The sequence below is a fragment of the Xiphophorus hellerii genome, chromosome 2 (genome assembly GCF_003331165.1).
Source record: "Xiphophorus hellerii strain 12219 chromosome 2, Xiphophorus_hellerii-4.1, whole genome shotgun sequence".
Classification (NCBI taxonomy): domain Eukaryota; kingdom Metazoa; phylum Chordata; class Actinopteri; order Cyprinodontiformes; family Poeciliidae; genus Xiphophorus; species Xiphophorus hellerii.
The window spans coordinates 26599967-26627094 of NC_045673.1; the positions used below are offsets into that span (position 1 = coordinate 26599967).

The 27128-nt window shown below is 38.0% G+C and overlaps 4 protein-coding genes and 1 non-coding gene across 8 annotated transcripts; all 5 read right to left on the reverse strand.

The window, feature by feature from the left end:
- Window positions 1–1660: 1660 nt before the first annotated feature.
- Window positions 1661–1732, reverse strand: trnam-cau (transfer RNA methionine (anticodon CAU)). Its single transcript has one exon. It is a non-coding gene; the product is annotated as a tRNA-Met (tRNA).
- A 346-nt stretch (window positions 1733–2078) lies between these two features.
- Window positions 2079–6937, reverse strand: LOC116711859 (pulmonary surfactant-associated protein D-like). Of its 3 annotated transcripts, XM_032551450.1 has the most exons (8): window positions 6816–6937; window positions 6372–6510; window positions 4265–4432; window positions 3984–4109; window positions 3924–3947; window positions 3482–3562; window positions 2972–3034; window positions 2079–2680 (listed from the first exon to the last, which is right to left on the reverse strand). In XM_032551450.1, the coding sequence occupies exons 2-8, from the start codon at window positions 6490–6492 to the stop codon at window positions 2298–2300; spliced, it is 966 nt and encodes a 321-aa protein (XP_032407341.1). In that variant the 5' UTR covers window positions 6493–6510; window positions 6816–6937; the 3' UTR covers window positions 2079–2297. The 3 variants fall into 3 exon arrangements, with proteins under 3 accessions (XP_032407341.1, XP_032407323.1, XP_032407332.1); XM_032551432.1 differs by having other exon boundaries at window positions 3924–4109; XM_032551441.1 differs by having other exon boundaries at window positions 3924–4109; window positions 6821–6929.
- A 12268-nt stretch (window positions 6938–19205) lies between these two features.
- On the reverse strand, window positions 19206–24591 carry LOC116737672 (mannose-binding protein C-like). 2 transcript variants are annotated; one of them, XM_032591021.1, is made up of 6 exons: window positions 24465–24591; window positions 23966–24135; window positions 23695–23808; window positions 23365–23430; window positions 22653–23051; window positions 19206–19455 (listed from the first exon to the last, which is right to left on the reverse strand). In XM_032591021.1, the coding sequence occupies exons 2-5, from the start codon at window positions 24111–24113 to the stop codon at window positions 22669–22671; spliced, it is 711 nt and encodes a 236-aa protein (XP_032446912.1). In that variant the 5' UTR covers window positions 24114–24135; window positions 24465–24591; the 3' UTR covers window positions 19206–19455; window positions 22653–22668. The 2 variants fall into 2 exon arrangements, with proteins under 2 accessions (XP_032446912.1, XP_032446901.1); XM_032591010.1 differs by lacking the exon at window positions 19206–19455 and having other exon boundaries at window positions 22070–23051.
- LOC116737681 (collectin-43-like) lies at window positions 19212–21331 on the reverse strand. Its single transcript, XM_032591034.1, has 5 exons — window positions 21205–21331; window positions 20717–20886; window positions 20448–20561; window positions 20118–20183; window positions 19212–19854 (listed from the first exon to the last, which is right to left on the reverse strand). The coding sequence occupies exons 2-5, from the start codon at window positions 20862–20864 to the stop codon at window positions 19472–19474; spliced, it is 711 nt and encodes a 236-aa protein (XP_032446925.1). The 5' UTR covers window positions 20865–20886; window positions 21205–21331; the 3' UTR covers window positions 19212–19471.
- On the reverse strand, window positions 22070–25673 carry LOC116737697 (mannose-binding protein C-like). Its single transcript, XM_032591060.1, has 3 exons — window positions 25636–25673; window positions 24902–25370; window positions 22070–22582 (listed from the first exon to the last, which is right to left on the reverse strand). Exons 1-2 carry the CDS (start codon window positions 25661–25663, stop codon window positions 24988–24990), a joined length of 411 nt encoding a protein of 136 aa, XP_032446951.1. The 5' UTR covers window positions 25664–25673; the 3' UTR covers window positions 22070–22582; window positions 24902–24987.
- Window positions 25674–27128: the final 1455 nt, after the last annotated feature.

Here is a 27128-nt window from a genome sequence, read left to right on the forward strand (position 1 = left end):
AGGGAATCTTTTTTCTAAAACAGTCTAGCTACAGGAAAGAAATGAGGTCAAGAAACCTTCCTAACACGTCATATTAGGTTTGTAGATGTGCTATGCTTGTGAATGTTTTTTTTTTCTATAAGGTAAAAATGTTTGCCAGAAAAACCATAGGCCATTAAGAATCATTAAAAATGATGGCTAAACCAAAGGTTACAGGCTAATATTCCCTAACAACAAGCTAAATAATTTCCAGATAACAAATAAGAACAAGGTAAACGTCTCGCGTCGTGTTAGTAAAATTCAACTCCACAGACGTTCAGCATTACTAACCAGATTGTTCACTGTTTTTGGTGGAGCAATATAACTGACTATAGACAACCAACACAACATGGAGAAGCAGCATTCAGCTTCTACGCACCACAAATCTGGAACAAACTTCCAGAAAACTGCAAAGAGGCTGAAACGCTGAGTTTCTTTAAATCAGAGCTAAAAACTCCCATGTTGCCTGTAATTCATAATAACTGCAACATTGACCAGCCTATTTGATGTGTACTCATGGTTCTGATGATGGCATTTGATAAAATGTAATATTTATTGCTTGTTTCATAATTGGTGGGTGCATTTTTGTTTTTATGGTGGAAAGCACTTTGAACTGCCTTCTTGTCGAAATGTGCTGTACAAATAAACAAATGTCCCAGCTGGTTAAAGGTTGTTTCTTTTTAAATATCTGGCGTAAAATGGATTGTTTAATACATTTTGATCAAAAAGTTAATCTAAGAGGAGGAAATTATAGGCTGCTCAGCTTAAATGATCTCTAATGGTTTAATATGGAAATAGAAACTGAAAACTACAATTCAAATGGATCAAAAATGACGAAAAGACTCAAACAATTAGCAACCCATGAAAACATGTGATGTTTTTGTTTTTCTTAATCCTGATTATTCCTAAATCAGAAATCCAGCTATTTGCATTTGGTCTCGTTTGACATTAGGATGGATGTACAAATGAACAATTTTCTTGTCCAGGCTAAAAGAATGCTGTTGCTTTAAGAATGGGTTTCAAGCCTCACCGGCTGCTGGCTTAACTGGAATTAAGAGGGAGGAAGTAAAACATGTGATTGTGCTACAAATGGACACAAGGAGAGTAAGTATGAACTTTTGTTTAAATGTTCAGGTTAGCTCTGTGTGCTTCAGAGCTAACCTGAACTTGTTACTGCACAACACTGTTTCTTTGTCAAAGAGAAGATTGCTGTTTATAAAGCAAAAAACGGGCCTTTAAAGGTTTTTTTTTCAATAAGGGAATGAAGGCCCTCATTTAAAGGGCCTTCATTAAGGGCCCTTCCAATAAGTTAAGGAATCCCCGTCCTTTGTAAAGGCAGCAGGACTAGATTGGCCAGCAGAGGGAGCCATGCCCCCGTTTCTCTTTCTGTCATTGTAACATTATCCTGATAAACTCTTCCTTCGGAACGTTATTTCACTTCTTCTTTTGTGACTGATTTTTTTTCCAAGAAGTAAAGTAAGAATTAAACATGCAATACATTTAAATGATGACTAATTTCCAGGCTCTGTAGGAGGATCTGTATCAGCTAAAAAGGCAACCTGTATATGCTGCCATGGGTTATTTGCTTTCTTTTAGAGGAAAGAAGATATGTAAAATTTAAAAATAAAATTTAAAAAAAAGTTAGCAGAGGATGGTTTCGATCCATCGACCTCTGGGTTATGGGCCCAGCACGCTTCCGCTGCGCCACTCTGCTTCCGCCAGAGACGATCCGAAATGTCTATAATATACATCAGCCACCTGAACCGTACACGAGTTCGTATTTCTACATAGATTATGAGATAATACCTTGCAGTCTGCGTGGAAATGCTCAAAGCATAAAATACAACCATAAAGTTAGTTTACACGATATTCCACAGACTTTCTCTCCGGATTTGGCGAGCAGGTTTCACACTCCTCACCCACTCGTGACAACGTGATCTAACGGATACTTGACGTCGCACTTCGGATGGCCCATCATTAATTATACAGAAGTGCAACGTTGTGCGTGTGTGTGTGTGTGTCTACGATGTTGATCATAATAATAATAATAATAACAAAACAACATTTAATATCGACTTTATTTATTCTTTATAGTCTTTATTTCATGACATTAGCCAATTTAGTCAATTTCTATTAGAAAGTATGTAAAATAAAGCAAGTTCGTTTGACACTTCCTGTTTCATCCTCAGAGGTAGCAAAACTAAACACAAACTAGATGTCGATGACATATTTGATTGTTAAAACCCAGAGTGAAGTATACGTTGAAACACTCAAACCCGTTAGAACTGACAGACAACGTAAGCATTCAGGAAGCATTCCTTCGTCACTTTCCAGAAGCCGTGCCTTGACACCATGGTGCAGCCCACATCCTGGACGGACGCATCTGGCTGCCCGTCTCCCCATTTGGCAAAGGTCAGAGGTCGATTATTGGCATCAAGAGTGAAATCCCCCTGTGCTTTCTTCTTGTTGACATTGATCCAGACGGTTTTGTATGCGTCGTTGAACACTCCAGCCAGTGCGTTGTTTTCCTCTTCGCTCTGAGGTAGAGCCAACTCCAACCCTCGCTGGGAGCAGAACTTCACTGCCTTCTCGAAAGGTTCCCTCTCCTTGTTGGACACAAAGTATTTCTCGCCGACCTTTCGGACGAAGCTGTAAGTTATAGCTAAAGGAAAGAAACACATTTTTTAAAAAAGTTTTAACATCAAAATGCCAAAGGATGAAACAAATAAAACAGGAGCAAGAGGCAAAAATAGATTTAGTATTTTATTGAAAACACCTAAATTTAAATAGGCAGCTCATCCTCTGATTAAACATTTTAAGACTATAACCCTTTTTATTCTTGAGTTATTTTAATATAAATGGCTTAATGTTGACTTGATTCGATTTAATGAGTTCTAGTGAAATCAACACTGCTCCAAAATGCATTACAGTAGATCTTAATAGTGATACTTACCCAGCTGTAACTTGGTCAGTTGCTGCTCTATGGCCTTGATGTCAGGACAACTGCAGCTAACACCTAGATCAAAATAGATTACAGATTTTTTAATTTTTATACCTCTCAAAAGGTAATAAAACAGTTGAGAAGATGATGATTTTTCTGTTATATATATATATATTTTATTTATATATTTTATATATTTTATATATATATATTACTAGGAGGTGGATGTTTGAAATTAATTTCTATTTATTATTAATAAACAGAAAAATCTTTATTAGCACTTCAGCGATCAAACTCTCCATCATGTTGAGACTCTGACTGGGCCACTCCAAAATATTGAGTTTTTTTTTTTTATTATCCAATCAGGAGAAATATTTTTCAGTAGTTAAAATATTACTTCTAAATCTGATAGGTGTTTACACAGTTTGGGTCTTACTGGTGTATTTGATGTCGTTTTGTGGAAGGCGTTCCTAGCACAACGAATTAAAAGCAGACTGCAAAACAAAACAAAATGTGTGAAACCTGGCTCTCCGGGTGGTCCTTGTGATCCAGCCGGGCCCGTTTTCCCAGGTGGTCCATGTGGTCCAGCTGGTCCCGGTGGCCCTTCAAATGGACCGTACAAATAAAACAGAACAAAAATAACACAACTAGCATCATTATCACCAACAAACAGTAAGGGGAAATATTGCTCAGCTTCTCCAGCCATTCGAGCAGCAATATTTACAGACTTTAATTCAAATTCAAACGTATGTTTTTGATCCCAAAGGGAAATTAAACTAAATGTGATTTTGTCTCGAGTGAAAATATTGCTAATAAAGACAGTTGCCTTACCCTACCAAATGGTACTTGGACATTTTGGGCGGCTGTTTCAAACCCAGATTTGTTGAGCTTAGAACCGTCTAAACGAGTTCTAGTAACTTATGGTTTATGACGACACGAGGAACAGCCTTGGCCTGTTTCATACCTATTACAGACACTCCAGGCGCTCCTGGTGCTCCAGGCACTCCAGGCGCTCCTGGTGCTCCTGGTGGTCCTGCTGGTCCGTCCCATCCTGTTTTTCCTGGTGGTCCTGGTGGTCCAGCTGATCCTCGTGGCCCCATTGGACCCGTTGATCCAGGTGGCCCCGGTAGGCCGGGTCGTCCCACTGGTCCTGGGTCAAAAACAACAACAGCAAAACAAAAAGCAGGGGCAAAAAAGGACACGACAGAGTAAAACTTGGGTTATCGGAAGAACACAGGATTACAACAGCCAGGCATTCACTGGTAAAAAAAACTCTATAGATGTCACCAGAAAAACAAAACGTACCTAGGAGAGATAATCCTGGTGGTCCTGGTGGTCCTACTGGTCCACGAAGTCCTGGTAGTCCAGGTTTTCCAGAAAGTCCTGGTAGTCCAGGTTTTCCATCAAGTCCTGGTAGTCCAGGTTTTCCAGGAAGTCCTGGTATTCCAGGTTTTCCATCAGGTCCTGGTAGTCCTGAATGGGAATAAAAGGGGAGGAAAAAAACTGAACAAAAAACCCTACAATGAATCAACACTTTATATGTCTACAAAATGCTTCAGATGCACTGCTCCCATTATTCTTTCTAAACTGGTATATTTTCATTTTTTCTGCTCCTTTGAGAAAATATCTGTTCAATTCGAACAAAAACCATGGATATAGTAAGGCTGCTGTAGGATTACTGCTTAGCCGTCAAGATGCAGATGGAAGAAGGTTTCTACGCTCGGGCAGCACAATTTAATGTTTCCCTCAGGAGGACTGTACTTTTTCCTTTATATTTATTAGATTCCCTTTAAGCACACAAACTGTAATAAAATAACCAACATCACTAACAACATCATTTCTAGTGAGATAAGAGATGTGAACAAAGAAAAAATGTAAACTAAACTTCTTCATTGGACAGATGCAGACCCTGTCTGGTTTTTAGAGATACTAAGGATGTTCTTTTTCCATTTTTTTTTACCTTAGCTGATAAAAAAAAAAAGCTCAAATATTCCAGATATTTTCTTCTTATTTTAGAACTTTTGTCTACATTTCTTAAATTAGTGTAAAACTGACTATTCTCTAAGAGCGTTTTCACACCTGACAGTCGGGTTCGATTGGGAACCAAAACTGCAACACTGCACTGGGTCAAATGAACCAAACAGAACCATCTATTCCCCTCCTCACCTGTGGTGGCGCTGCACCAAGAACCACTGAAAGAAAATGACACGAAAACAACTGAAGAAGACACGAGCGCAACTTCCTTCTTCATAAAATGTGAACAAAAACGAAGAGGCGTCCGATTTGAGCTGTTTTAGGATTTCTCCTTTGTCTTTAGTAAAAGGCCATGAACCATTTTCCCATCTCGCTTTAGACTCTTGCATTTGTTTTGGTTGTATTTACCCAGAATGCCCTGCGCTATAGTCCACCTCCTTCTTTTGGATCGGTCTCTGGCATTCACATGTGCATTTGAACCGCGCCAGAGTTCACTTCAAAGAACCAAGACTGAGGTTTTACACGGACCAGAGTTCGTTTTTCTGGTCTGCATCAGTTTGATTGTGCGTTCACATTTCCCCCAAACGAACTTAGACAAACAGACCAGGGTTCGATTAAAGTAAACTAAACAGGGCTGGTGTGAATGCACCTTAGGACAAAAACTGTGATATTAATAATTTGTTTTATTTTTATATTTTTTAAACCAGACGGCTTTACCGTTTCTCCATTTAAGACATCAAAAATGTTCAACCTTTAATGTTTCTTGTATGTTGCTTTGCAACACAAAGGAAATCTTTTGCTTTAGCTTTAGCTAGATACTGTAGCAATATGTGAATTCAGTGGCCTTTAAAAGGTTAACATGTGCATTTCAAGTTGAACCATTTTTCATATTTTTATATGATAAACTCTTTGTACTGAAGCCGATTTAAAAGAAATGCAAAGTAGGCCATAATATAGCGTTTCTCAGCGGGGGCGGTACAACCCCCCGGGGGGCGTTCAGAGGTCGGCAGGGGGCGCTGGCGGATATTTTTACAAAAGGGGGGCGCTGAGATACCTTTGGGGGGTACGACTCACCTGTAGTGGCGCTGCACAAAGAACCATTGATTTTAGACAGGTTTTCGAATCGCTGTGTCGTTTCTACTTACAGTCTTCTTTATAGAGTAGAGACGAGTGTGAAGTTCAGAAACTGTCGGTCGTTCTAGTAAAATGCGTCATAAACCACATCACGGTCCCAATCCTGTCTGGAGGATTTCCTGACTCATCATTCTGTGCAAAGAACCTCCCAGTAACATGGAAGATGGAGTTTCTCTTCCTTTTTCTCTTTCTAAAGTAATTTGAATGCCTTCTTGTTAAACTGACATTCTTTTTTATCTACAATTCTGTATTTTCTGACATATTTTACAGACGTGGTCTTTACAAGGAAGGTTTTGTCATTCACCTGGAAGTCCCATCGGCCCTGGTACCGGATGTATGTTGCAATACGGAGGAACGCATGGATTCTGGCAATAGCCGACGTCTGTCACCAACAAAACGATGCCAAATAAGACGGGGAGCCTCATCTTGTCGGACTTGAAGAACTGAAATGGAGAGAAAACACAGCTCAGACTTCAAGCGTGCGTCAATGTGTACGTCTCATGTGTTATTTTCTGACAACTACAATCTGAAAACGCATTTGGCATGATCGAGAATAAAGCGAGTCGCGCTAATGGACCTGGTTGCAATCTTACCAAGAGCCCACGTGTACTGTTGTTTCAAAATCTGAACCTGCTTTACATTTTAGCGACAATATACAACACAGTTGTTCTGTTGTATGTTGAAACAGAGCATTTGTTGAAAAATAATGAATAATAAGTAAAAACACATAGAAATCAGAATAAAATACCTTACTGTGTCAGAAGCGCGATATGCTGGCTATGCTGCCACCAAGTCCCTCCAAAGAATAATGACTGAGGCAAAGATTGAGCTGATGTAAAGAAGGAAGAAACCGAGAAAAAAAAATGGTGATCTCATTCTGTGAGACTTTTTCTACCATTTTCTCCTTTTTGTTTCATTTTGGGGCTGGGTGATGTCAGGCTCTATATTTTCTACTGTTCCATTTTTGTTGATTTCCTAATTTGATAAACACAAAACTCAGCGAGAAAAAACATTCAGCAAAGGGCTCGGAACCCGCGACCCCGGAAAAGACCCCGAAATGATTATCTAATCAATTAAATAAAAAGAAAACAAAGTGGACTTTATGGCTATTTGTCTATTTTTATTGCATTCCCATTTTGTATTAAATGCCTTAATTTTTATAAATATATATAAAAATTAAGGTACACAAAGTAGTTTCAGATAGATATGAAACTACTTTGTCACCTTTACCACCAGGGGGCCCCATCAGCTCACTGTGGCTCATGGGAACCAACAGGCAGAAAATACAGAAGAGAAAACAAATCCTCTTCTTCTCAACGTAGCGTTGGATCCTGTTAAAAAACGTAGGTTAATTTTTCTTACTTTCTTTCAATATGTTTTTTTTAAAAAATAAAACAACCTTCATATTTGATAAATTCACCTAACAATAAATATAATTGACTAATTAAACCAGAAGTTTGCTGTAAGTTACATTCTGTTACTGCTTCACAAGACCGAGGTCAGAGAGGCTGGAAAGTGTCGTAGAACCAGCAGCGAATGAGATTCGGTTTGGGATTTCTTCAGTCGTATTTAGCAAAAAGTACAATTACTCCATGTTTTAAACATGCACAAACATGATGCCAACCAAAAACTGCACGATGATTAAAGGATAAAATAAAATACAGACAATAAACAGATCAAAATAAACAACTCGTTTATCCTCCTGGATGATCACATAAACAAAATGTGATCATCCAGGAGGATGATCACATTTTGACGTTCGATAAACGTCAAACTTGGACTAATGACCTCGTTCGTTGGCGAGTATACATCATTCACAACAAACATCAAATAGGACAGATATATTTCATGAAGTATTTACCAAACAAGTGGCTCCTACCTTATATGAAATTAAATTAATTGTCTAATATTTTTATTTATTAGTTTGGTGTTCTCTGGCATCTTGCTTTGAGCACAGAATCTGAGAGGCTTTTCCTCTATCAAACATGCTATTTATTTTTGTCTCTTATTTAGTGGAAATATTGATGTTGATGAGACTTTCTCCAAAATAATAACCTTTTTCAACCTGTATAGCTCCATTGTTGAAACTGAGGAGCTGACATTCACAAATGACATTGAAATAAATTCCAGTCCAACATCTGGTTTGAGGTGACACCTCTGGATCCTGCTGGAGGAAAAATAGCCCAACTTCACAGGATGTGGTTTTACCTTTACAGAGCTCTTTGGTTCCTCCTATCAGTCTGTAGCTTCTCATATTGACGTCATCAAACCAAGGTTCAGATCTACCATAACTGACTGACACCTGCTGGCCTCAGGTTTGCAACCAGCTTGTAACTGAGAAACCAGTAACCTCCTCCCAGTCTCAGAATCTCACTGAGGAAGAAATTGCATTAGGTTTTCTATCACTTTAATATTTCTGCTATAACTGATGTACATATATTCGCATATAAAATAAGTCAATAGAGTTTCATTTACAGTTTTTATATCTTGGTGTCATGAGGTAGATCTCAGCCGGCTGGTGAGAGAAAAAGTAGATCTTGGTCTCAAAAAGTTTGGGCGCCCCTGTGTGAAAGCATGGGTAGAATCCTTTTACTCTAAATAGCAGTCCAGTTTCTAAAATAACGTCAAATTCTCCTGAAAGGAACCCGAAACCTAATTTACCCTATAAATCCATGGCAACTGGAATAAATGCTTTGAAATATGCGTACTGTGTTTGATACCTCAAATATCAAATATTTATGACATTTCTGCCAAGTGGAGAAATGATGGTATGAGAGAAAGAGTGAAGTAGATCATTAGCATCAGAAAACATTTTATCCATTTATATGTTGTCTTAAGCACCTTGAACTTGCATAATCATGCAGCTGGTCAGGTTCAAGTGACTCTTTTTCTTCTGTAACTCCTAAAGATGTTTAAGTATTCAAAGCCTTGCTCTGATGTAAAAGATGACTTGCAGCCATCAAAAATTAGTAATTTTCTTGACCAGTTGTTCCAGACACTAGCTATTTTTTATTTGCTACCATGAAAGCTGACCAATAAAAAATATGTAAATAAAAACTGCAAATGTGGAAGTAAATAAAGCAGAGGGATCTTCCAGTTGAAACCAGACATTTATATACATAAAAGAAATACACCAGTTTTTTTTCTCTCTATCTGAAAGTGAATTAGAGCAAACTTCTCTTATTTTAGGTTAGTTAGAGATACAAAAATTATTTCTATTTGCTAAATGTCAAACATAGTGAGAGAAAGAATCTTTCAGTGATTTATTAATTAATGTCTTCAACCTTTATTTTTGAACATGTGCTGTGGTCTGTCACAGACTATTGCAACATTTGTAAGAACAGAAGCCGAATCCTGATGTGATGGACTGAGATGTGTTCATCATAAGTCGGTATATTTACTCTTTCTGCTCATACCTGCATGTTGTACACATTACAGACTTAAATATTAATGTTTACATTTATAATGTGTCTCCCAGCAGTTTGGGTTAAATGTAATTTTAGTTTAGTAGGTGTAGTAGCCAATGCGACCAGCAGGGGGAGTCAAGCGCTAGACAGACCTATAAAGAGCACAGAGCTACTTCCTCTGTAGCAGAGGACAGAAGGTTTCCGTTATGGCATTATTCCCTTTTTTAGGTATGACTCATGAGTTTACTCATAAACTTACCAGTATTGTTGTAAGCTGGTTTACTGTAAAAAGCCTGTGAATACGTTTTGTTGCTAACTACTTTTATACTTCTTGTTAGAGGATAAAGTTTACCACAGTCAGTCAGTAGCTCCCAGCAGACGATGCTAATCCATGTGTGAACTTAGCATCATATTCTAGCTGTAGACAGCCTTTGAACATATTAGAAACGTTGCATATATTTTCTGAAATAAACTAAGGCATCGTTGAGCAAAGATATTTTTGGGCTTTGGGAAATGCGTTATTCAGAAATATTTCAGTGATTCTTGAGAAGAGGGACAAAACAGGTTGGATAAAGCACAAAATTTGAATAAAATATACACAAAATATTTTTTTTTCAAATATCTGACTAAACTAACCTGGGGCATGTGAGCACAACAATGTATGTTTTCCTGGTGTTTGCTGAATATTCTTGATTTTAAACGTTGTAGTAGGTGGATGGTGCCTTTAAAATCCCTTGTCCTGGAGCAGAACTCAATACATTATAATAGTTTAAAGCAAGCTATTATTAACCGACAGCTTGACTCTATCAGTGATAGTGTTGACAAATCTCACTTGAATGTGCAGTTAATTCATTTTAATGTATTTTACATAAAGGGCATTACTTCACATGTATCAAGTATTTATTTTTACTCACTAGTTTGTCACCATCTTCAGTTCTGTGTCAACTCTGTCAGATGGACTTTATGTTGTTTTTAGTTTTAAATAATATTTCTTTTGTTTCTTGAGAAGCATTTGTCTGTAAAACTGAGTACAAATATCACTAATAGAGTCATTAAAAAATAATGTTAGATTTATTTTTGTCTGATAGTGATGACAAAGCTCTGGGTCAGGTCTATTAAAAATGTAATTTTCAAAAAAACTTTCCAACTGGGAGCCTGCTCCTTGGCATCTTTACCTTTCCAAAACATTATTTGTCATACATAAGCTTGAGGAATACATTTTTTAAAAATTGGGAAAATTTAAACCCATTTTGTCCCACTTCTCAAGAATTACTTATTTGTTATTACAGTAAATTGAATTATTTTGCATATGTTATTTGTTACCTTCATGTACTACGATAAGAACCTCTTATTGACAATTGCACGGTTTATAAGAAAACCATGCTATTGTTTTAAGTTTGGAGTCATTGTTCTGTATGTCTGCATGTACGCAACAATAACTCCTTCAATACACACTATAGCAAAGGAAAGAACATGTCTGTGGCTCATTTATTGAGTTATTCCCCTTTTCAGGACTTTTACGTTTGGAGGCATTGCCAGGATTTGAACCCAGGATCTCTTGTTTACCAGAGTACAGTGGTGGCAGCGTCACATGGTGGGGCTGTTTTGCTGCACATGGGCCATCTATGTGAACAATAAAACTAACCATAGACAACATTAAACTTAGCTTACAGAAACTTTTGATTGTTTCATTTCATTTCATTATTTGTATAAAATATGGTTGGAACTCTTAATTCATTTTCATTCATTTTTAAAAAAATAAACAAGGTGCAGAATTCTAGACCACTGTCAAAGGTTACCATGGACAATCCTATGATGTCACAAGACATGACATCATAACATGATGTCTTATGATGTCACCACAGAACTTCACTTAAAGTTCAGTGGATTAGTTCTCTTGCTTGTCAGAAAGCACAAGGTCGAGTGGAGACTGCTTCTACAGAAAACACTGTTTGGATCATTTGCAGCATATTTTCAAAACTGTTTTTGAGAAAAATGGAGACTCAGACGAAGGAATTCTTCGAAGAGGAAACTCATTGCCAGAAAGATGAACAGCAGAACAAGCAAAATCAGGACGCCTGGATTCAAGGCAAAGATACCCAGAGCGGTAATTCTTTTGAGGAGGAAATGAACAGGCTAAAGACTCTGTTGGATGCAGAAAGAGCCAGATTCAACGAGGAACACCAAAGAGCAAACGACTTGGAAAAAGAACTGCATGACGCGAAACTCAAGATAGAAAAACTCGAGTTTAATGAAAACGACGTTGCCGAATGCAGTGAGGCAATAAAAGGATCCAGTGCCAGCGACGACATCCTGTACTCTGAGCTCCTCATGGAAAATAAAGCCCTTCAACATCAGCTAAGATCTTCCCAAGATAAAGAGGCACTTTTACAGAGAGAGATGCAGGAAAGTACGGCCTTATACCAAGAAGTCCTGGCTAAGCTTCAAAATGATATTGTTAATCTGTCAGAGCAGGTGGTGACGTTGCAGGAAGAGCTGGAAATGGAAAGAACATCCAACTCTAAAACAAATACAAACAAGAAGTTTTTTAAGATCCTGAAAGATGAAAACACAGCTCAGAGTACAGAACTGAAAAAGGCCATGGCACTGCTGAGAAAGACGTCTGCAGAGAAGGAGAGGCATCTTCAGGAAGAGCTGAAGAAGATGAACGACTCACACCAGGAACTTAACACCAACTATCAAACTTCTGTACGGCAAGCAGAGTCATTAAGGAAGCAGCTAAGTGACAATGAAGATGCTCATGCTGAAGTGCTGATGACATTAAGGAAGACGATAAGCGACAATGAAGATGCTCTTGCTGAAGTAGTGAAGATGAATCAGACATTTTGTGCGGTTCTAGAAGCTGAGAAGGAGGCTCTTCACCAACAACTTTGTCAACAACAGAAAGAGCTTGAGCAAGTCAAAGACATAAATCTGGAAATGGTTCAGAAGTATGAAATCGACATTTTAGGACTTAAAGAAGAAATAGAAACAATGGAGCAGGAGCACAGGGATGAGAGATATCGTCATGCTGAGGTTGAAATACGGAATGGTAAGAGAGCCAAATTCCTCCATGCCGAAAAGAACATGCTACAGAAAGAACTGGATGAAGTGAAACGCAGGCTCTTTTTGAATGAAGTAAAATATAAAGAAGAGCTGGAGGCATCGACAGCTGAAATTGAACACCAAATTGCACGCAACCATAAGCTGTCGGAGGACCTAAAACAGAATGCCGAAGCAAAGGCTGCCGTCCCGGTGAAGAAGCCATTTTTGAAAAAGCTTCGTCATGCTCTGGGTTTGAGGAAACCCGAAAAATGGAAGAGAAAGCAGGCTGCTGAAGAAAATGTTTAATGCTTGTCTAGGTGAGGGGCCAAGACCATCAAGCTTCTCACCATAATGGATGGATGTATGGATGGGTGAAGATTTGTAGGTCATTAGCTACGACCACATCACAATAGAAGTTTAAAGATTTATTGAAGAAGGGATGAGGGGATGAAGAGATGAAGAGAGGTGAAGACTCAGTGTGGGGGTATGATCTTTGGGAAAATTGCCCCTCTTTATTTTCCTGAGCCCACACAGGACCCCCAGACGAAACCTGTACAGTATATATATATATATTGTATATGTATTGACGAAACGGACTGAGAAGAATCAGTGAGCCAAGTTACTCATGGGCTGCTTGGAAAATTAGAGGTGTGTTCTGGACGTGGCCCTGCTCCTGAACTAGTTAACATATTGACTTAATTTCACTAGCACAGACCACACCACAAAGATATAAGTTTAAAGACTGAATAAAGAAGGCATGATGCACAGAGGCGCAGTTGGTAGCACTGTTGCCTTGCACCAAGAAGGTCCTGGGTTTGATTCCCGGGGCCTTTCTGCATGGAATTTGCAAGTTCTGTGTGTGCAGGCGTGGGTTCTCTCCGGGTGCTCCGGCTTCCTCCCACAGTCCAAAAACATGAGGTGTGGTCAGGTTAATTGGTCTCTCTAAATTCTCCTTAGGTCTGTGTTTGTGTGTATATGATTTTGTCTCTGTGATGGACTGGCGACTTACTGGAGGCTCCAGCACAGACCTCAATGGGATAAGGGTGTTAGAAAATGGATGGATGGGATGAAGGGATGAAATGAGATAAATACATATAATTAGAGGTGTGGTCTGGACATGGCCCTGTTTCCGAACTCAAGTTAACATATTAGCTTCATTTCACTAGCATGGACCAGGCCAAGAAGATATAAGTTTTAAGATTTATTTAAAAAGACATGATGCACAGTGGCGCAGTTGGTAGCACTGTTGCTTTGCACCAAGAAGGTCCAGGGTTTGATTCCAGTCCTTTTTTCTCCATGGAGTTGGCATGTTCTCCCTGTGCATGCGTGGGTTCTCTCCGGGTGCTCCGGCTTCTCCCACAGTCCAAAAAAGTTAATTGGTTTCCCTAAATTCTCCTTAGGTATGGGTGTGTGTGTGTGTGTGTGTGTGTGTGTGGGTGTGTGTGCATGCTTGTTTGCCTTGCGATGGACTGGCGACCTGACCAGTGTGTACCCCACCCCTCGCCCGTCTAGCGCCCAAACTAGAGATAATGGTCTAAATGCACCTTTTCTTTCTTAATGTGATTAGAAAAAGTGCAACCATTCTGAGCAGAGTGGCTTTTATTCCATTATATATACAGTATATATATATATATATATATATATATATATATATATATATATATATATATATATATATATATATATATATACAGTATATATATAAAGATAGATAGATAGATAGATAGATAGATAGATAGATAGATAGATAGATAGATATTGTAGATATCTATAGATATACAGTATATCATGGATATACTGTATATCTATAGATATATATCCCTGATATATATATATATGTATCTATATATATATATATATATATATATATTTGATATATATATATATAGATAGATATTTATATCTATCTATCTATCTATCTATCTATCTATAGATATATACACATATATATATACTGTAGATATCTACAGTATATATCTGTACAGATATATATCATGGATATATATCCCTGATATCTATCTATATATATATATATATATATATATATATATATATATATATATATATATATATATATATATATACATATATAGATAGATATTTATATATATCTATATACTGTATATGTCTATAATCGATAGATAGATATCTATCTATCTATCTATCTATAGATATATACACATATATATATTCTGTAGATATCTACAGTATATATCTGTACAGATATATATCAGGGATATATATCCCTGATATCTATATATATATATATATATATATATATATATATATATATATATATATATATATATATATATATATACATACATATATAGATAGATATTTATATCTATCTATCTATCTATAGATATATACACATATATATATACTGTAGATATCTACAATATATATCTGTACAGATATATATCAGGGATATATATCCCTGATATCTATCTATCTATCTATCTATCTATCTATATATATATATATATATATATATATATATATATATATATATATATTTATATATGCATATATATATACATATATATATACATATATATCTATAGATAGATATTTATATCTATCTATCTATAAACTGTAGATGTCTATAATCGATAGATAGATAGATAGATAGATAGATAGATAGATAGATAGATAGATATCTACAGATATACAGTATATCAGGGATATACTGTATATCTATAGATATATATCCCTGATATATATCTATATATATATATATATATATATATATATATATATACATATATATATATATACACTGCTCAAAAAAATAAAGGGAACACTCAAATACATCCTAGATCTGAATGAAAGAAATATTCTCATTGAATACTTTGTTCTGTACAAAGTTGAATGTGCTGACAACAAAATCACACAAAAATCATCAATGGAAATCAAATTTATTAACCAATGGAGGCCTGGATTTGGAGCCACACACAAAATTAAAGTGAAATAACACTACACGCTGATCCAACTTTAATGTAATGTCCTTAAAACAAGTCAAAATGAAGCTCAGTATTGTGTGTGGCCTCCACGTGCCTGTATGACCTCCCTACAACGCCTGGGCATGCTCCTGATGAGGTGGCGGATGGTCTCCTGAGGGATCTCCTCCCAGACCTGGACTAAAGCATCCGCCAACTCCTGGACAGTCTGTGGTGCAACGTGACGTTGGTGGATGGAGCGAGACATGATGTCCCAGATGTGCTCAATCGGATTCAGGTCTGGGGAACGGGCTGGCCAGTCCATAGCTTCAATGCCTTCATCTTGCAGGAACTGCTGACACACTCCAGCCACATGAGGTCTAGCATTGTCCTGCATTAGGAGGAACCCAGAGCCAACCGCACCAGCATATGGTCTCACAAGGGGTCTGAGGATCTCATCTCGGTACCTAATGGCAGTCAGGCTACCTCTGGTGAGCACATGGAGGGCTGTGCGGCCCTCCAAAGAAATGCCACCCCACACCATTACTGACCCACTGCCAAACCGGTCATGCTGAAGGATGTTGCAGGCAGCAGACCGCTCTCCACGGCGTCTCCAGACTCTGTCACGTCTGTCACATGTGCTCAGTGTGAACCTGCTTTCATCTGTGAAGAGCACAAGGCGCCAGTGGCGAATTTGCCAATCCTGGTGTTCTCTGGCAAATGCCAAGCGTCCTGCACGGTGTTGGGCTGTGAGCACAACTCCCATCTGTGGACGTCGGGCCCTCATACCATCCTCATGGAGTCGGTTTCTAACCATTTGCGCAGACACATGCACATTTGTGGCCTGCTGGAGGTCATTTTGCAGGGCTCTGGCAGTGCTCCTCCTGTTCCTTCTTGCACAAAGGCGGAGGTAGCGGTCCTGCTGCTGGGTTGTTGCCCTCCTACGGCCTCCTCCACGTCTCCTGGTGTACTGGCCTGTCTCCTGGTAGCGCCTCCAGCCTCTGGACACTACGCTGACAGACACAGCAAACCTTCTTGCCACAGCTCGCATTGATGTGCCATCCTGGATGAGCTGCACTACCTGAGCCACTTGTGTGGGTTGTGGAGTCCGTCTCATGCTACCACGAGTGTGAAAGCACCACCAACATTCAAAACTGACCAAAACATCAGCCAGACAGCATAGGTACTGAGAAGTGGTCTGTGGTCCCAACTGCAGAACCACTCCTTTATTGAGTGTGTCTTGCTAATTGCCAATAATTTCCACCTGTTGTCTATTCCATTTGCACAACAGCAGGTGAAATTGATTGTCAATCAGTGTTGCTTCCTAAGTGGACAGTTTGATTTCACAGAAGTTTGATTTACTTGGAGTTATATTGTGTTGTTTAAGTGTTCCCTTTATTTTTTTGAGCAGAGTATATATATATATATATATATATATATATATATATATATAGATATTTATATCTATCTATATACTGTATATGTCTATAATCGATAGATAGATAGATAGATAGATATCTATCTATCTATCTATCTATCTATCTATCTATCTATCTATCTATCTATAGATATATACATATATATATATATATATATATATATATATATATATATATATATATATATATATATATATATATATATATATATATATATACTGTAGATATCCACAGTATATATCTGTACAGATATATATCAGGGATATATATCCCTGATATATATATATATATATATACATATATATATCGATATATATCTATAGATAGATATTTATATCTATCTATAGATATATATCTATCTATATACTGTATATGTCTATAATCGATAGATAGATAGATAGATAGATAGATAGATAGATAGATAGATAGATAGATAGATAGATAGATAGATAGATAGATAGATAGATAGATAGATAGATAGATAGATATCCACAAGTCAGAAACTCATTTTTCTTATTTTCACATCAAGTACAAAAATTAAACCACGAATTCCATTAACAACTGATACATTGACCCACAGATTATATGAGAATGAGTGCAGTATTAAATTTAATCCACATATTTTTACCCCAAGTTTTCATCTAAACTTCTTAACACATCATGTTGTTTTGTATTGTACATTTTTATAAAATCTTACTGTAGCCATTCCCTGTAGCTCAGGCCACTTGTAATATTTATACTTATCTTCTACCCTCAATCGTAGAAGACAAGATTTCACACAGAGGGTTTTATTCAAAGAACTAAGTTTGTTAGAGATAGAGGACCTCTGAAATATGTATATCAAAAATTATACATATAGCCAGGGGCGCCTCCAGGAATTGTGGGCCCCATGACAAAAAATTAGATTGGGCCCCCCTTCGCAGTTGCTGTTACAATATTTTGAGTCTATTTGACCAAAAAAAAAATCACAATTTTAAAGGCTTGCAACTGAATTGTTTTCTTTGGTCCAATACTGATACTAGCACAATGTTCACTGCTGTTGAATTTTACATCCAACAGTCCACATACAGTATGCAAATAGGTTGCTTAAATATTTTCCATAAGTTTTAGATTACTGAAATGTCTCTCCCCACCAGCAACAGTCAAAAGCAACGTTCAAAATATACATGAATCAATCCAGACTTCTCAAAAAATGCTATGTAGTTGCATCAAGCTGCAGTATATAAATTTAATAAAAAGTATGTTTTCTCCATATTTGTTAAAGCTGTCACCATGTTGTGACAGTTTGTTATGAGACAGACAATCTGTGAAAACAATCAATCTCCTCCACCTGCTCCCTGAACTACTATTTCTGGATAAAGTAGTGCAACGTTCCGACCAAAACAACCAATCAGAACCAGGAGGAGGGTCTTAGCGCTGTCAATCAACTTTATTCATTCACTGCTAAATGTGCTAATGGGTAGAAACAACATATCATTTACAGGAAAAATGTTTATCTGCCATCATTGGTAGCTATGCTAACTAGACTGAGCATTCACAACAGGCTATGCTAGCTGCAGCATAGCACAGAGCGAGGGGGAGGAAGGATGAGGATGAGACTTCTGTTTTATTATCTTTCAGATTATGGTCATCACTGTTAAAGAAGACCTGACACTTGGGACCTGTAACACCGCTTTGCCGTGTAAAACTATGTGGATGAAGATTTTGGAGTCAGAAATTTTAGCTCCAGCCCAGAGGAAATGATACTTAGTCAAGAATGATAAACAACTCACAGAAGACCAGCGGAGAGTTTCTGTGATCTGACACATGTGATTCTACAGAGTGCTTTCACATCTAAAAACAAGTTGACTTCTTTACTTCTTTTTTTTTAGCATTAAGATATTTAATTTTGCTATTCATGCTATGAATTTTGCTTTCATTGTTATTCATGAATGGCTTCATGTTCTTAACAAATTTAGCAAAATCATCAAACCAAATGGAATTTTGAAGCCTTTATCCGGAGTGGCTCACAGTTTTTACTTTGTAGGTTTGGTCTCAGATTCAGCTTTTTAGATTTTATTGCATTATATAGAAAACCAAACTCACACCATATGCTTTTGAGAACTTAGTGAAGTACACAGGAACAAATGTTGATATTAGCAATGACATTCCTGATGACGTAAATATTCATAAGTACCTCTGCGTGTTGTTTCCCTCCAGACTGTGGCCGAGCAGGCAGCTCTAAAGCTTGCTGGCTGCAGAATGTCAAAGTCTTTCTTCAGCTTCCCCTCGGTCTCCTTCTAGCGACAAACACACATGCCACACATTTGTCAATCTGGCTCGTTTATTAGTTTATTTGTTCAAGTGTTAGGTATTACCAATGCTGTGCACTTGAGCATATATAGTCTGAGCTAACATACTTTGCAGGTCAGCTTGCTGGGCTTTTTGTTGCTTAAGAACACACAGGTTATGTAAAGAAATGGTTGAAAATAATAAAAAAGACCCAACAATGTAAAAAGAAAGTAAACAATAAATCATTTTGTAGTAACTGATTTCTTTCGGGTTGTGCTTCCTGCCTGGTGGATGATCTTTCTACAGCTGACAGATGATGTCAGCGTCCAGAGAACAGTCTGCTGTCACTCTCCAGGTGCCGTCCTCAGCTGCCATGCTGCAGCCGCTGTCCTGAATGCTTCCATCCGGCTGGCTTTCTCCCCATTTGGTAAAGGTCAGAGGTCGATTTTTCATGTCGGACAGGAAGTTCCCTCCTGCTTTTCTCATGTTGATGTTGATCCAGGCTCTTTTCTCATCTTGACCCATCAGCTGAAGCAGCATGTGGTTCTCCTCCTCACTCTGGGGCAGAGCCAGCTCCAAGCCTCGTTGCTGGCAGAAATCTGCAGCCTTCTGGAAAGATCCTCTCTCCTTGTTGGACACAAAGTATTTCTGACCCACCTTCCGCACAAGGTCAAAGGTTATAGCTGGAAAAACATGCAGAAAATTTGAGGTAAAAGATTAGAATGTTTTAAATACTTGAAATAATCGTGGTACTGTCCTCCGAGTCACTTCTTTTGATCTTCTATTAACTTTGCTGCATGTAGATATTTAGATGTTCATCATACATAGACGGAAAATAAGCATAACTCAAAATCAGACGTGGAGGAAAACATTAGATCCTCAGAAACTCTAATAAATCTTTTGCTGGTTGAATTATTGGCTTATCAGAATTGAATAGAAAACCCACCAAGGTCCAGCTTAGCGGTGATCTTCATCAGTCCTTCAACATCCCGTCTGAAAGAATCAAAGACCTCTGGATAAAACAGAACAAATTTTGTTACCAAAGATTATTTGACTGCAGTTCAGAAATATTTTCCACTAGTTTTCTCTCCTCTACAGTAATATGTTATTCACTATATAATTCTTCAAATATTTCACATGGCATAGCAGTGAAAAATGTCAGAGTTTTGCTTTAATAGGTGATTTGGTTCTGTTCTACTGCTGTGTTGAAGATTCAGTGAATGTAAAGTCACCACAACTTCATTTATTCAAGTCAGTTTCAGGAAGCAGCCATCACCTCGTCCACACACTCTGACAGGTCCAGGTCGTCCAGGTGCTCCAGCTGGTCCAGATGGTCCAGGTGTTCCAGGTACTCCAGGTGGTCCAGGTGGTCCGCGTTGTGCAATGGCCCCTCAGTACGAAAAACATAAAGAAATGTTTATTGTTCAGGTTGTTTAGGAGGAAGAATTTGGCTACGGTATCTTTTTTTTAATTTTTCCTGTCCTCCAAGTAGTTTTTGTTTTATCTTTGGGTTTTTAGAAAAACTTTCCTTTTTTGAGCATCTACCTGGTGCTCCAGGTGGTCCTGGTGCTCCAGGTGGTCCAGGTGGTCCAGGTGGTCCTCTGTCACTATAACCACCAGGGGGACCCATCTGCTGACTTTGGCTCATGGGAAACATCAGGCAGAAAATACAGAAGAGAAAACAAATCCTCATCTTCTCAACGTATCGTTGGATCCTGTGAAAAAAAGCTTTTGTTAATTTTTCTTATTTTATTTCTATGATATGTCTTTCTAAATCAAACATCATTGATATATTATCAATTTAGCCAAGTTACATTCTGTAACATGTTCACAAGACAAAGGTCAGAGAGGCTGGAAAGTGTCATAGAACCACCAGCAAATGAGATTCTGTATGGCATTTCTTCTATTACATATGGCAAAAAGTACAATTGTTCCAGGCTTTAAACATGCATGAAAATGTCAAACAAAACTTGCACAATGAGTAAAGGGTGAAGAAAGCCTGATAAAAAAGATCAAAATAAAAAACAACTCACTGTCAAACTGTGATCATCCAGAAGGTGTTGCTGCTTTGCCGTTTAAAAATCTAATGATGTGGATGAAGATTTTGGAGTCAGAAATTTTAGCTCCAGCCCAGAGGAAATGATACTTAGTCAAGAATGATAAACAACTCACAGAAGACCAGCGGAGAGTTTCAGAATGCTTTCACACTCTTAACAAAATGGACAGAACATCTTGAAGTAACCAGTTTCCTTCAGGCTCCCAAAGTTGCTCTCAAATATTCATAAAAGTCTTTATAGGTAGATTCACAATGTTCACTTTTTACCCATTCAGATTTTAGCTAATGGAGTAAAATTTGTAAAAAGACTTTGAGAGACCTTAAGCACTCTTATCTTTAGCTCATACAATTGAAAATAATCCTACACAGAATTCACTTCAGAGGACAGAAGATTTTCCAAATGGGTTTTTCACAAACCAACATGTCCAAACTGCTTGGGAAGATTTACCTGACCACCATCAACATGAGCTGTTGCAGTGTCCTGCTGGCCTTTTGTTTACATGAATATATGGTTATATGTTGATACTGTATCTTATCAGGATGTCTTTACTACTCAGTCCCAGTCTGTTCGGTGACACCTCATGAAAAGTGACGTATTTCTGGCTTTATGGCGAAATATACGGAAGTGCATTTGATGGATATTTTTTCCCACTTCAGTTTACCTGGATATACTTTAGATCTGACAATCATAGAGGTTGTGATTAGAACTACTGTCACCTCACAGCAAAAACTTTTGTCATTGTGGCCTCAGCTCTCTGCATACTTACCCTGCATGATGTTCCTCATGTAGCTTTGCTCTGTTTCCACCTTGATGTAAACAAACAGGCTGGGTGAATTGGTACTTTTGACACATCAGTATTTTATTTGTTACGTTTTACCAGATGGCTTACACTTGAGTATTCACAGTCTGAGCTGAGTTGCAATTGAGGCCCTTGCAGGGGTTTTTCTTCACATAAAAAAAGGATAGTTATTTTACTTAAGTACAACTGAGATCAGCAGAGTTATTGTTATCACTAAAAATCATATTTTGGTAAAAACAATTTTAAAACAAAACATCCTGTTACCTGGGTGTGAATGGAGCCCCCTGGTGGTCCGGCATAATGTGATGTTTAAACATGGCACCATCAACACAATCACTAATACTCAACAATATAAAAATAAACAAAATATTACGCTATTATACAGCGTAAGAAAAGGTAAAGTAAGAAAATGTGGTAACCAATCTACATTTTCTGTTGTCTCTAAGTTGGTTTTCTGATGAAGTGGGAACCAGTCCACGGTGAATAAACTCCGTCAGGACAAACAGATCAAGACTGAGTGATGACAGCAGTCTGAATGCACTAATCTGGATTAAGTTGTAAAAAGGCTGAAGCACCGCTCTACAAAGGTTAGCTAAAGTCATATCTAGATTACTCAGGAAGCTGCCTGGTGGATGATCTTTCTACAGCTGACAGATGATGTCAGCGTCCAGAGAACAGTCTGCTGTCACTCTCCAGGTGCCGTCCTCAGCTGCCATGCTGCAGCCGCTGTCCTGAATGCTTCCATCCGGCTGGCTTTCTCCCCATTTGGTAAAGGTCAGAGGTCGATTTTTCATGTCAGACTGGAAGTTCCCTTCTGCCTTTCTCATGTTGATGTTGATCCAGGCTCTTTTCTCATCTTGACCCATCAGCTGAAGCAGCATGTGGTTCTCCTCCTCACTCTGGGGCAGAGCCAGCTCCAAGCCTCGTTGCTGGCAGAAATCTGCAGCCTTCTGGAAAGATCCTCTCTCCTTGTTGGACACAAAGTATTTCTGACCCACCTTCCGCACAAGGTCAAAGGTTATAGCTGGAAAAACATGCAGAAAATTTTGGGAAAAATTACCGTATTTGGAGCAGTTGAAATAATCATAGTACTGTCCTCTGAGTCCCTGCTTTTGATCTTCTATTAACTTTGTTGCATGTAGATATTCAGATATTTGTCATACATGGACAGAAAATGTGTAAACTCACATTTTCAATAGATCCTACATTATGTGTAAAATCAAAATCAGACATGGAGGAAAACATTAGTTCTAATGTTTTAGACCTAATGTTTAATGTTCTAATAAATCTTTTGCTGGTTGAATTATTGGCTTATAAGAATTGAATAGAAAACCAACCAAGGTCCAGCTTAGCGGTGATCTTCATCAGTCCTTCAACATCCCGTCTGAAAGAATCAAAGAGCTCTGGATAAAACAGAACAAATTTTGCTACCAAAGATTATTTGACTGCAGTTCAGAAATATTTTCCACTAGTTTTCTCTCCTCTACAGTAATATGTTATTCACTATATAATTCTTCAAATATTTCACATGGCATAGCAGTGAAAAATGTCAGAGTTTTGCTTTAATAGGTGATTTGGTTCTGTTCTACTGCTGTGTTGAAGATTCAGTGAATGTAAAGTCACCACAACTTCATTTATTCAAGTCAGTTTCAGGAAGCAGCCATCACCTCGTCCACACACTATGACAGTTCCAAGTCGTCCAGGTGCTCCAGCTGGTCCAGATGGTCCAGGTGTTCCAGGTACTCCAGGTGGTCCAGGTGGTCCACTTTGTGCAATGGCCCCTCAGTACGAAAAACATAAAGAATTGTTTATTGTTCAGGTTGTTTAGGAGGAAGAATTTGGCTACGGTATCTTTTTTTTTTAATTTTTCCTGTCCTCCAAGTAGTTTTTGTTTTATCTTTGGGTTTTTAGAAAAACTTTCCTTTTTTGAGCATCTACCTGGTGCTCCAGGTGCTCCAGGTGGTCCAGGTGGTCCAGGTGGTCCAGGTGGTCCTCTGTCACTATTACCACCAGGGGGACCCATCTGCTGACTTTGGCTCATGGGAAACATCAGGCAGAAAATACAGAAGAGAAAACAAATCCTCATCTTCTCAACGTATCGTTGGATCCTGTGAAAAAAAGCTTTTGTTAATTTTTCTTATTTTATTTCTATGATATGTCTTTCTAAATCAAACATCATTGATATATTATCAATTTAGCCAAGTTACATTCTGTAACATGTTCACAAGACAAAGGTCAGAGAGGCTGGAAAGTGTCATAGAACCACCAGCAAATGAGATTCTGTATGGCATTTCTTCTATTACATATGGCAAAAAGTACAATTGTTCCAGGCTTTAAACCTGGAATATGCATGAATGTGACGTCAAACAAAAACTACACAATGATTAAAGGACAAAGAAAGTCTGATTAAAAGGATCAAAAATAAAAAACAACTCACTGTCAAACTGTGATCATCCAGAAGGTGTTGCTGCTTTGCCGTTTAAAAATCTAATGATGTGGATGAAGATTTTGGAGTCAGAAATTTTAGCTCCAGCCCAGAGGAAATGATACTTAGTCAAGAATGATAAACAACTCACAGAAGACCAGCGGAGAGTTTCAGAATGCTTTCACACTCTAAACAAAATGGACAGAACATCTTGAAGTAACCAGTTTCCTTCAGGCTCCCAAAGTTGCTCTCAAATATTCATAAAAGTCTTTATAGGTAGATTCACAATGTTCACTTTTTACCCATTCAGATTTTAGCTAATGGAGTAAAATTTGTAAAAAGACTTTGAGAGACCTTAAGCACTCTTATCTTTAGCTCATACAATTGAAAATAATCCTTCACAGAATTCACTTCAGAGGACAGAAGATTTTCCAAATGGGTTTTGTAAGTTGTAAAAAGGCTGAAGCACCGCTCTACAAAGGTTAGCTAAAGTCATATCTAGATTACTCAGGAAGCTGCCTGGTGGATGATCTTTCTACAGCTGACAGATGATGTCAGCGTCCAGAGAACAGTCTGCTGTCACTCTCCAGGTGCCGTCCTCAGCTGCCATGCTGCAGCCGCTGTCCTGAATGCTTCCATCCGGCTGGCTTTCTCCCCATTTGGTAAAGGTCAGAGGTCGATTTTTCATGTCAGACTGGAAGTTCCCTCCTGCCTTTCTCATGTTGATGTTGATCCAGGCTCTTTTCTCATCTTGACCCATCAGCTGAAGCAGCATGTGGTTCTCCTCCTCACTCTGGGGCAGAGCCAGCTCCAAGCCTCGTTGCTGGCAGAAATCTGCAGCCTTCTGGAAAGATCCTCTCTCCTTGTTGGACACAAAGTATTTCTGACCCACCTTCCGCACAAGGTCAAAACCTTCAACTGGAAAAAAACATGCAGTAAAATTGGGGAAAAACATTTTAATTTTGTTGAGCAGTTGAAATGATCAGGTGCTTGTCCTCCGAGTCACTGCTTTTGAGCTTCTATTAACTTTGCTGCATGTAGATATATGGATGTTCGTCATACATGGATGGAAATGTGTAAAACTCTAAATCAGAAATAGAGGAAAACATTAGATCCTCAGAAACTCTAATAAAGCTTTTGCCAGTGAAATTATGCGCAGTGCTGCAGTGAATAGAAAACCCACCAAGGTCCAGCTTAGCGGTGATCTTCATCAGTCCTTCAGCATCCTGTCTGAGAGATTTAAAGAGCTCTTTATAAAACAGAACAAATTTGTTTACCAAAGTTCATTTGGCTGCAGTTCAGAAATATTTTCCACTAGTTTTCTCTCCTCAACAGTCATAATTTATTCACTATATAATTCCCCAAATAATTCACATGGCATAACAATAAAAAATGTCAGAGTTTTGGATGTTTTAATATAGCGTTTTGGTTCATTTCTACTGTTGTGTTGAAGATTCAGTGAATGAAACGTCACAATAACTTTATTTATTCAAGTCAGTTTCAGCAAACAGCCATCACCTCGTCCACACACAACAACAGGTCCCGGTGGTGCAGTGGCCCCTCAGTACGACAAACATAAAGACATTTTATTGGTCAGGTTGTTTAAGAGGAATAGTCTGGTTACAGTAATTTTTTTTCATTCTGTCCTTCTCCAAATTGTTTTTGCTTCATTTTTAAGCCGTCAGAAAAGCTTTCCTTTATGTGTGTTACCTGGGATACCAGATACAAAGAAACGTTGTGTTTTGTGAAAAAAACTTTTGTTAATTTTTCCTATTCTGTTTTTATGTTTTTTAATCAAACATCACTGACATTTGATCAATTCATAATTAGTTAAGGATTTTAACAACACATAGAAAACAAGCAGAGAGTTTCTGTGATCTGACAAATGTAATTGTAGAGTGAACTTTCACATCTAAAGTTAGTTTACTTCTCTACTTTTTTAGCATTAATATATTAAATTTTGTTGTTCATGTCGGAAGATGAATGACTTTCTGTTTGCAACAAATTTAACAAAATCTCCAAACAAAACAGAGTTCTGAAGCCTTGATCAGGAGTGGCTCACAGCTGTTTCCTATTTTACTTCAAAGGTTTGATCTCAGATTCAACTTTTTAGATTGAAAACCGATTTAATTTTATTGCATTATATAGAAAACCCAAATCACACCATATCCTTTTCAATATTTAGTGAAGGACACAGGAGAAAATGTTGATATTAGCAGTAAAATTCCTGACATTGTACAGTAAATATCCATAAGTACCTCTGTGTGTTGTTTCTCTCCATGTAGTGGGGAGCATCACGTTATAATGTTATATTTAAACATAACTTTGCCATGCTGCAGCCGGTGTCCTGTTCAGTGATGTGCGGTCAGGGGAGGCAGAGCCTCACTTGTCATCATGGAAAAATAATAATGATAAAAATAATTATATATTGCTATTTTCACCCTGTGTTTTGTACTATGACGTACCTAAATTTCATTTAGGTTAACCAATTCTGATTTTTTGTTTTTTTTTCAAAATCGCTAAAGTTTCGCATTTTCCCATTCAAATGCTGGGAAGCGAAGCTGGTGAGGCAGCAGCGAGCTGAGCCTCACCTGGGATTGATCAACCTCTCTAACTGCACTGGCTGCCATTCTATGAGAGCATGTTCCTCCTGTCTGTAGGTCGTCAATAAAATGG